Source organism: Stylophora pistillata, chromosome 1 (assembly GCF_964205215.1).
Source record: "Stylophora pistillata chromosome 1, jaStyPist1.2, whole genome shotgun sequence".
NCBI lineage: Eukaryota > Metazoa > Cnidaria > Anthozoa > Scleractinia > Pocilloporidae > Stylophora > Stylophora pistillata.
The window spans coordinates 43,105,268-43,116,805 of NC_142519.1; the positions used below are offsets into that span (position 1 = coordinate 43,105,268).

The 11,538-nt window shown below is 38.2% G+C and overlaps 2 protein-coding genes across 2 annotated transcripts in view; both read left to right on the forward strand.

Moving 5' to 3' along the window:
- LOC111325904 (uncharacterized) overlaps window positions 1-11,538 on the forward strand; it is a 217,500-nt gene that overhangs the window by 167,744 nt on the left and 38,218 nt on the right. The gene's annotated exons all lie outside the window — the stretch shown is intronic.
- Window positions 9,438-11,531, forward strand: LOC111345737 (uncharacterized). Its single transcript, XM_088758044.1, has 2 exons — window positions 9,438-9,724; window positions 9,804-11,531. Exons 1-2 carry the CDS (start codon window positions 9,504-9,506, stop codon window positions 11,395-11,397), a joined length of 1,815 nt encoding a protein of 604 aa, XP_088614170.1. The 5' UTR covers window positions 9,438-9,503; the 3' UTR covers window positions 11,398-11,531.

Below are 11,538 nucleotides of genomic sequence, written 5' to 3' on the forward strand. Positions count from 1 at the left end.
CAGATCTCGCTATGCATAGAATGTATATTAGAATTGCACTCGTGTTTTGTGCGAATGCTTATAGCTTTAAATGAAGCCCGAGTGAATGCTCCTCTAGTGTCTAGTTCATTGTGGAAAACCGTGAGATTTGGAAGTTAAATCGTGAGACCATGAGATGAGTCTTGAAATCGTGAGTCTCACGACGACATCGTGAGAGTTGGAAGGTCTACTTACATATCTCAAATGGACAATAACAAATCTATAGGCCCTTGCAGTATTCCAGTTACATTGCTAAAAGTTCTTAAAACCATATTTCTCCACTTTTTTCGTCCCTAATTAATGATTCTTTTCTCTGTGGCATTTTTCCAAATGAACTTAAATTGACAAGAGTTACTGTGGTTTTTTAAGAAAAGCTCTAGACGAGACAATGATAATTATAGGCAATATCAGTGCTATCTTTTTTAAGGAAAATATATGAAAAAGCTATGTAGAAGTGCCTCTATGGTTATCTTGAATGTCATAATGTTCTCTACTCACTTCATTTTGGCTTCAGGCAGAAGTGTTCCACCAATCACACACTCATAAGTATCACTGAATCTATTTGTTACTCAATTGACAACATTGAGTTTGGCTGTGGTATTTTCATTGATTTATAAAAAGCCTTTGATACAGTAAATCAATGTATTCTTTTGTTGAAATTGCATCATTATGGATAAAGAGGTAAAGTCTATGATTGGTTTCAGTGTTATCTATCCAACAGAGAACAATTTGTGTGTGTTAATGGTCATGACACTGATTCCCCATCAGTCACTTGTGGGGTTCCTCTAGGATCTGTTCTTGGACCTTTTTTGTTTTTGTTTTAAATCAATGACTTCGTCAACTAATGCTTCAAAATTGCTCACCTTTCACTTATTTACAGATGACACCAACATTTACTGCTCTTGTAAGAACCTTAACGATCTTGAACTAAAGTTAAATAGTGTGCTAAAAGCAGTTGCAGAGTGGATGAAATCTAACAGACTAGCACTTAGTATTCTCAAAACAAATTTTATTCTCTTACATTCTCAAAATAAAACCACACAAGTCATTTAGCCTTATTATTGATGGCTTGAATATCCAACAAGTTTCCACGGTAAAATATCTAGGTGTTACCCTTGACTCAAGTCTGACATGGGAGATTCATATTGATGAGCTCTGCCTAAAACTGTCAAAAACTGTAAGAACCTTCTCAAAATTGAGTTACTATGTTGGCATTGATACACCGTATTTATTCGCCTATAAGCCGAGACCCTAAACTTCTTCATGTCAGTAGCTGTTGCATTGAAATAAAAATAAACACAAAACATTCGGCTATAAGCCGAGAACTAATAATTGCAAAGTACTCCACGCGTGTCGTTAACTGAGATGAATTAACATAAACCGAAAACAAAAGGAGCTTCGCTCTCGGGAAACATGCAACCAAAAAGTAGGTTATTTACTCAGTTGCTATTGGTCGTTTAATTGAAAGTAACAACAAATCACAGATAAGTTGAATTTAATGTGTAAATAAATAGAACCATGCGTGACATAACAAAACATTCACCTGAGTTCAGAATCCTGTCTCAAACAATCGCTCTTTCAAAGTTTATGTAATCGATCATCATGCCGAAAGTTCGTCGTTCTTCATACAACTTAGCGTTCAAACTACAAGTCGTTGCTGAACCAGAGGCCGTCGAGAACAACTCCGAGATCGCTAGAGATTACGGAATCAGTGAATCGATGGTGCGTCGCTGGCGAAAAGATCAAGCGAACCTGTTTAATGGTGAGCTTAAAATGTCAGCAAAGCGAAAGACAATGGGCTGCTTTTCGCCAAAGTATCCTGAATTGGATCAAACACTACTGGACTGGTTTTCAGAGCAGAGGAGTCAAGGTAAGTCTTTCGCTTCTTTAAAACAATGAAAAGCTTCGATCAGCTGATATCTGTCAGATCGTGTTGCAATGTTTACACAAAACGTGGAAATGACCGCTTCTGATTGGCCAGTTTTTCATGTTGTCAAAACAAGTCAAAATTTATCTCTTTTATCTTTTACAGGAATTGTTGTAAGCGGATTAATTCTACGGCTAAAAGCGAATGAGTTGAGCAGTGATCCAGACTTCAAAGCCTCACTGGGTTGGTACCAGAGATGGAAAAAGCGCCATTCCATCAGCCTTCGCACTAAGACAACCCTGGCCCAGCGACTCCCACAAGATCTGGAAGAAAATATCATCCAGTTCCATCGGTTCGTGATCGCACTTCGGCAGCGGTATGGCCATTCGCTCTCCAGGCTGTTCAATATGGATGAAACTCCTATGCGATTCGAGCTTCCGTCGAGCAGAACCCTTGAATTCAGTGGCAGCAGAACAGTTCCAGTGAAGTCTTGCGGCGCCGAGAAGAGGAGCTTTACAGTCACACTCGCAGTCGCCGCCGATGGCAAAAAACTTCCACCTTCCGTGATCTTTAAAGGTGTTCGCACTCCAAGAGACCTCGCTGTTTCAGACAGTGTTCGAGTATCGTTCCACAAGAAGGGCTGGATGGATGAAAAAGGTAGGAATTTGTCACATTTCTATTTCATAGCTCACTGGTAATTGATGTTATGCTCAAATGACTGATCTTTGCATTCTGTCAATTTATTCTAATTGGGTATTGTGTTATTTATTTCAGGAGTGAAGGAGTGGATTCGTACCTGTTTGCCACGGAATCCTCGCGATGAACGGTCACTGCTTCTGTGGGATTCTATCCGAGCCCATCTGACAGAGTCGGTGAAAGCAGACCTACAACGGCGTAAGATCGACGTAGCTGTTATTCCAGGCGGCCTGACTCCAGTCCTGCAGCCATTAGACAAATGCCTCAACAAACCATTCAAGGACAACATGCGGCGAAACTACCTTAACTAGATGATGACAGGTCCCTTCGAGTCCACGCCAGCGGGAAAGAAGAAGGCCCCGTCGAAAACCCTGGTCCTTCGTTGGGTGAAGCAGTCATGGGAAGAGATTCCGGAAGAGATGGTGAGAAGATCGTTCAAAACGTGCGGGATCTCAAACGCTCTCGATGGAACAGAAGACGACGCCATCTACGACGACGAAATGCCTGAGGTAGCTGATGATGACATGGAGGATGAGTTTGAGACTGACAGCGAAGAAGACAAACCTCAACTTCACAAACAAAACGGCTCCTTTAGGAGCCACCACATAAATTAAAGTCAATGACCAACAATGATTTACATGTACCTACCTTTCGTGATCTCGGAAATTTGTGTTTGTTGATAATCGCTCGGCTTATAGTGGAATAAAGATTGAATTTCGAATCTTGTTAAGCACCCGTAAATATTTTTTGGCGAAAATACTCGGCTATAAGCCGAACCCCCTACCTTGGCGAGAATTTACCTGTTCTCAGTTTAATTTGTTGGAAAAATCGCTCGGCCTATAGGCGAATAAATACGGTACTTCATATGCTTTATTATTCAAAAATCTACCCCTTTCTCACATATCGTATCCTAGTTTGGGGTTTAACCTATCCCACTTATTTAAAGCCAGTGATTACTTTGCAAAAGCATATACTCAGAGTTATGACATTTTCTGAAGCAGCATCACACTCAGAACCACTGCTGAAATCTCTCAACCTCTTCGAAATTCTCTGACATAATTTATTTTGAGATTCTTTCTTTTCTTCAGTGGTCCCAAAAAAACTTTCTTTTCCTTCTCTCCTTCTTCAATTGTTAGATATCCTTAGTGACAATGAATTGTAAATTGTTTTTATTTTTTTTCTGTTATCTTATTGTACTGTATTCCTTATATTGATATTTGTAACACTTCTGTAATAATCATAATCTTCTCTAGTACACTGTTCGTGTGAGTTTAAATAAAGTGATTGTTTGAATTGATTGATTCAAACCCTAAACTCTCTAGTTTATTTTCCATATCAAGCATGGCAGATTTAAAAAAACATCCAACAAAGATTACTTAGACAGGAGAACACAATCAAAAATCCTTCCACTACGAACTTTATTACGCACTAAAACACGCGCAAGTAAAAAAGCAGGATGTGAGAAAGCGCTAGAGGGAGATACCGCGCTTGTTAACATGCAAACATTTCTGACCACAAGATACAAGTAATTATAAAAAATTAAGTAAATAATAAATATCGCTCACTGGACACAAATCAATAGAACAATATGTGAAAAGCTTCAGTTTACCTAATACTCCGTTGTTAAGTCTTACATAATGTTGCTTTATTTTCATTGTTAGCAACGACAATTTTATCGATGGGATTGTAACCATTCTAGCGAAAGTGGCGGAAATAAAATATTTCACGGAGGAGGGAGTGGCTTTTCAAGTGGACTATGATCTCTAATACACTGTCGACTTCAGTAATTTCTGTAGCTATTTAAAACAGTGGTCGATGATGAATGAGGGGGAGGGGGGGGGGGATAATCGAAAACCGGTGGGTTCATATCCTTCATGGTGACACAAAAATCATAAAATTTTAAATTTTCACGTTTACCTTTTGATGCACCAATCCAGGAAAATCTTGAATTATCTGTCTATATAATACTTCTACCAAAGAGTTTTATCTTGGCTAGGTGTATGACGAATCCCACTTCTTATCTATCGAAGAAACCTTCCTTCAAACCTTATCGGCCAATGTTATTTGTTTCAGTTGATATAGGAAATTAAAGTTAACTGATATTCGGTAACGCTAAGTCCCATCCTTACCTATGTAATTCGAGGTGAATATCAAATCAGCAGCTTTTTTAGCCCTCTCCACCCAGTAAGAGTCGTATAAGTTCTAAGCGATATCTGACAGTGCAAATCTAGCTATCTGATAGAACAATTTTTTGTTTACAGGGACTTGTCCAAAAATCAGTTAAAGAACCTATCCCTGGGAGTTTTTTGGCGTAATCGGTGGCTCGAAAGACTGTAAGTACCAACATAAATTTTTAATTACTGCTGTAAGATCCACGCGAGTAATGGGAGGGACAGAAACAGTCTCACACAGAATTGCATTCCTTGCAAATGAAAAATTTAGAGTCAGTGGAGAAAAGAATCAACGACGAGCAATAAAACACCACCGATCTAATTCTACATTCCCGCCCCTATGTTCCCCGGTCCGCTCTCACAAATCTATCACCCGCCAAACGAGGACTAGAAGCTGACCTCTGGAAAGAAACTCTGCACTATAAACCTCGCAGACAACCATCTTCCTCCTTTCGTTTGATTTGTAAAAATCATATCAGAAAAGTGATTTTGACGAAGGTTTGCACTGTCCAGAGCCAAGTTTTATTGAACGTAGAACTGCCGGAGGCGATCACTGATTGTAACCATACACTGGATCTGACTATCACTAGAAATGATAACCACATCTTGGGATCGCGGTCTAACAAAGAGCGCACAGCACCTACGCTATGTCAATTTATAACTTAAGCGAAACATTACTTTAACTCGATAAAGAACCTGATGGAAACACTTGCACTGTTACATGGTGCTTCGACAGCTTTCTTGATTTTATTAACAACATTTAGATTGGGGTGAATCCCGAATAACTCCTCTTTAGAGTAAATGGAAACTCAAATCGACGACCTTATTAATTTCATAAGTTACTTTACTACATAAGGACAGTCCCATTTGTAAAAGCGAAAAAAGTGAACTGATTCAGTTGTATTTGAATAATCTCTAGTTTTTTTTAGTCTCATAAACTCCTTTCTCATTGTGATCGCCATCTTAGTAATAATTTAGTCCGGGTGCAGTACAAATATAACCTGACAGTGACATTCCGATAACAGTCCGATGTGCAAAAGCGAAAAAAAATTAGTGAACTAATTTAGTTGTATTTGAATAATCTCTAGGTCTTGACCGCTTTCTCAGAGGTACTCGCTATGTATGAGTATGTTCTTCATAGTCATAATGCTTAAACTACAATAAAACTCGAGGGGTATTCAATGACAAAAAAATGTTTGTTGATTTTAAATGGTTTGGCAGAAAGTCGGACGCAAACGGCCTTTGTAGGCTTTAGCTTTTTCAATAGCTAGGTTTTAAAACTCGCGGGCAAAGTGTGATAAAACGAAACAATAGCACAAACAATAACTGGCGAGGCCTTAATGTTTCGTAACTCCGCCCTGACAAGTTAATGAGCTAAAGTAGTATTCCCTGTGGGTGAAAGGGCGCCAGATCTCGTCCAATAAAAATCAACCAGTTTATGCTTCGACGCTAAGAGTACAGATCTATAATTTTTCGCTACAAGTTCGGGTGCAGTACGAAGATAACCTGACAGTGACATCCATTGAATTGTTGGACCGGGCTTCAAAGATCAGAGTTTTTCATTTAATTACACTAGTGCAAGTGCTTCTGGCACTTTTAGCGATCGTCACTTATCTAACAACAAATTTGTATGAAAGCGATTTGGGGATATAGAATGGAGAATCCAAACCGCCGGCAACTCAGTCCCAACTAATACGCTGACGCCTGGTTTTAATTTTAAATAGTGGCTGATTGACACCCGTTCCTATCGACATATTAGTTGGAACCTCTTGTTTGCTCAAATCAGCAATCCTTGAAAAAAAACAAATCTTGCTGATTCTTGGAATATTTCCGTCATCGACTGTTTAATTCGGTTTCGGAGACTAGCTAAGGGCTGAGTTAATTTTAAAAAATTAGATAGCAAGACGTTTCCTTTAATACCTAAGAGAATGAATGAATAACACCTTCATTTAAAAATGAATAGAAATCCCAACATCAGGGTAGTCCATCAGAACGTAAAGCTCTCCTATCAATAGGAGCCCTGGTAAATAGGATCCAAAAATAAATATAATAGAATAAAAAATCTATACAATACAATATTGCAGAAAATTCTAATTAACGTGACTATTATAAACAACACATCCATGATAATAAAAAAAGATTTCTTGGCTGTTTCAGTTCTAACGCGAGGCAAATGAAGCAAATTTCCCTGTCTTGTTCTGGTATTATTAAAATTAAAATATTGCTTAAAAAATTGAGGACAATTACCAGAATTACATTTATTAACCAGTTTAAAAGTATGTTCGTCTCTTCTCGACTGTAATACAGGCCATTTAAGATCCATTAAAGCTTGACCACTATCCTTAGATTTTGAAACAATTTTGGATGCCCTTCTTTAAAAATTATCCAGCAGCCTGGCATTGCTCACTCCACAACAATTCCATGCAGTGTCACCATAGTCAAATATTGGACGAATAAATGATAGATACAAAGTGTTGGCAGCATGATAAGTTAAATCTCTTGGCAATGGAGATAGCATACCTAGCCTTTTGCCAGCTTTAGATATATTGTGCTGAATGTGGGGAGCCCAAGAGATAATAATAATAGTAATAATAATAATAATAATAATAATAATAGCCATGTGTTATTTTGTTGAGTTTTTAAGACATTAGGGACTAGCCACTAGGGCTTCTTTTTTTTGGAAGTTTTTTTTTTATCATTTTGTATTAGTTTTTCTTTTTTTTGGGGGGGGGGGGTACATATGTAAATTCTAAACATGTTAGCTGGCCACATCCTAGACGCCCAGCATTCGTGTATATAGGTTCTGGCATCCAGACGTTTTAACTGCCAAATAATAATAATAACTTTATTTCTATAGCGGTATATACAAAAGCTCTATATCGCTTCAGTTTGCAATCTAATAAATATCTAACTAACAATCTTACCAAGACAAAATCAATTAAAAGCAAGTCTGAAAAGATAAGTTTTCAATCTAGATTTAAAGACGTCAACTGATCGACTTAATTTAATGTCTAAGGGAATATCATTCCAGTGCTTTGGGGCAGCGACTGAGAAGGCCCTGTCCCCATAGCTCTTCAGGCGCACATTCGGTACTTCTAATAAATGTTTGCTAGCTGACCTAAGATTTCTTGTAGGGCTATATGAGACTATAAGTTGACTTAGATACAGAGGCGCCAGACCATTGAGAGCTTTAAAAGTTAACAGTAATACTTTAAAGGTAACTCGCTGCTCCACAGGTAACCAGTGTAGTTCCTTAAGGACGGGGCGAATGTATGCAGTCCTCGGTTGCCCAACTGCGAGGCGTGAGATAGCCTCATCAAATATAATACCAAGATAAGTGAACTTGTTCACCCGTGTTAAACTTTGTCCGTGAAAAGTAATATCAAAGTCGTTATGTTTAGACAGCTTAGAATGAGTTCCAAACAGCATGGCTTCAGATTTGGTGGTGTTAAGAAATAAGCCATTCACCAAATGTATTAAGTCTTGATTCAGATTATCTTCGGTGACTTTAGAGTTAAATCCGACGCAAAACTGAACTGTATCATCAGCGTACATGAGCACATGACAAGACTTAATGCAGAGGGGCAAGTCATCAATTTAAATAACAAAGAGGAAGGGGCCCAAAATAGAGCCTTGCGGAACACCAGATGTTCTGTGTAGAGGATCAGACGGAACGCCACCAACGCCAACAACTTGGATGCGGCCAGACAGATAGTCTTCAGACCAGTTCAGCTCTTTGCTTTTGATTACAAAAGAGCGCAGTTTCCTCAACAAAATAGAATGATCTATTGTTTCGAATGCCTTACGCAAGTCCACAAAAGCTGCTTCCGTCATGAAACCCAGATCAATAATTCGCCGGATTGTGTCCGCGAAAGACAGAGCCGCAAATGTTGTTGAGTGTTGTTTGCGAAATCCACATTGGAATGGACTGAGTAGATGGTTTTCTTGTAAATAGCTCACTAGTTGAGTATGCACCACTCGCTCAAGTAACTTAGATATTGTAGGTAAGATAGATATGGGGCCGGCGATAATTGTTAACATTGTCTTTCCTCCCTTTCTTCAATAATGGAATAACGTAGGCAGCTTTCCAGTCGTCAGGAACTTTGCTCTGAGACAGTGAAGCGTTAATTATTACTGTAATAGGTTTTGTGACTATTGCAGAAGCGTCCTTTAGAAGTCTTGGTGGAATATTATCTAAGCCCACAGCTTTGCCTGATTTAACTCGTCGGATTTCAGACAGAACAGCAGTTTCAGAACTATCAGTAAACAGAAAAGTAGCGTTAGTAGCTTCTGTTAAAGATATACTTGACGAGAGTTACCACGCAGCCTTTACAAACGATTTGCAAAGGTTGACAGCTGTATTTACGAATGTATTGTTAAAATAATTTGTAATTGAGCTCTTTTCAGTTATTACTTGACCGTCGAATTTGAGTTTTGGAGATGGTTCTTTGCTTTCGGAGGGAAGGATTTTCTTAACTGTTCGCCAGAATGAGTTGAGATCGCCACTATTCTCGTCGATAAGCCTTCGATTCTCCTTTTCCTTTTTTATGAAATTGGTAAATCGATTTTTTTGAAAGCGGTTTTTTTTCCAATTTGAGGGAGGTCCGGTAGTGTGAGCTTTTTTCTGTAAATAATCTCTCTGTCTCATTTGAGGTTTGATAGAAATAGTGAGCCAAGGACAATAGCTGTTATTACGTCTGAGCCAGCGATTCAGCAGTCATCACACGGGAACGAGGCTATTGGGTCAAGAAATGTTTCAAGAACTAAATCATAGGAAAGATATGGAAACCCACGAGGAATCACAGCCGAAATATGCTTTTTTTTCGGCTGAAGAGAAACTACAGTTGTTGAATGGTAATTGTCCCCGAAACATTACTAAACAGGTCTTAAGATCATGGTTGTCCTATCGAGTAGGAACCTCAAAAAACGGGAGTGCTTCTGCGGATGGAAACAAACGAGAACTGGTTCAAAGGTACGTAAAAATAATTAAAATATCATTGATATTTTGAGGATAGTTTTAGACGGTAATTAAAACCATCTTTGTTTTTCAGGGTCGTAAGCTATATTAAGAATGGCTGGGACGCGAATTTTACTGAAAAATGGATGCATCTGTCAGGAGAATCGAACGAGAACTTAAAGGAAAATTCGGCAAATGCTAACGAGGAGCCAACAGGGAAAGATATACAAAATTTCCTGCCTTCAACAACGTGGACCGAATTGAAAAAATGCAACAAACTGCCAGAGTTTTCTATTGCAAATATGATGAGCTACTTTATTACTAGGCGTGCAAGAGACGATGAAAGTAATAAAGACTATAAAAGCTTAAACTGCAAAGCTTTTGGTCTTTTCAGACATGGTCACGTCCAGAATATTAAGGTTGCGAATGAGGATGGCAAGTATTTTATCCAATGCGAATGCTTACCTGAGATGAAAAAAACTCTAAAATATAAGATCCAAATGACAGTAGACAGTTCTGGTGATATAATATATGGAAACTGTAATCCTTGTCCAGCTGGTAAGCCACCACTTGCATCATGTAAACATTTGGCAGCTCTATGCTTTGCTCTTGAAGAGTACATTAGACTTGGTCGTAGTCAAGAATTTCTTACCTGTACAGAAAGATTGCAGACTTGGAATCAACCACGAAAGCGAAAGCTGGAGGCACTCTCAGTATACGACATTGATTTCAGTAGAAAAGTTTTTGGCACAGAGAATTTAAAACACAAGAAAGCACTGCACGATCCAAGACTTTGCATCTATAGAGAACCAAGTACAGAGAAGGCAAATCAGACCTTGCTTCAAGAAATCTCGAGAGAAAGTCTAAATTGTGGATTTTACTCTATTTTATCAAAAGAGCCACTATGTCCAAGTAGTTTAATTGTCTCACCCATAAAGGAACAACCAATGTCATTGGAAGAAATACATGCAAAAGCTAAAAGAATTAAGTCAAATCTTTTTGTAGGAGAAAAAGAAAGAGAATTGATAAGCAGAGCAACAAAAAATCAAAGTGATTGTCAAAAGTGGTTTGAACACAGGAAAACAAGAATTACTGCATCGAAATGCAAGAGAGTACTTCAGAGACCAGACACAAGCCCCACTAAGGCTGTAAAAGAAATTCTACATCTCAATGACAATTTTCAGAGTAATTACATGAAACAAGGTCTTACTGATGAAGCTAATATTATCAAGTCATATGAAAACCTCTTCAAGTGCAACGTCTCTAAACTAGGGTTTGTCATTTCATCTACACATCCATTTTTGGGTGCAAGTCCTGATGGTGAAGTTGATAACAAATGTTTGGTGGAAGTCAAGAGAGTTTTTCCTGGAACAAAAAAACTGGCAGAAGCAGTTTGCAGCAGGGGAATTTGCAAGAGGACTGTTCATGGCCTGCTTATTAACACAAATCACCCATACCATTTTCAAGTTCAACAACAACTATTTTGTGTTGGTTTACAGTGGGCTGATCTGGTGATATCAGATCTAAAGGAAATGATCATAATAAGCATCAAAAATAATTTACAATTTAGAAGAGAAGTTATCCCAAAGCTTGAAAGTTTTTATGATAACTATATTGCTGTAGAACTTGCTTATCCACGGTTAACTTTAGGTCTTCCCAGGCTTGGAAAAGTATCAAGATTAATGTAACAGTGTACTTCAGTCTTTGTTAGAACTCGACATGACAGTGGAATCACTATCTATAAATTATTTAACTTTTGCATGATCTCAAAATTATGATTACTGATGTTGTGTTTTTTGAAATATATCGTTTTAAATATGGATATTATT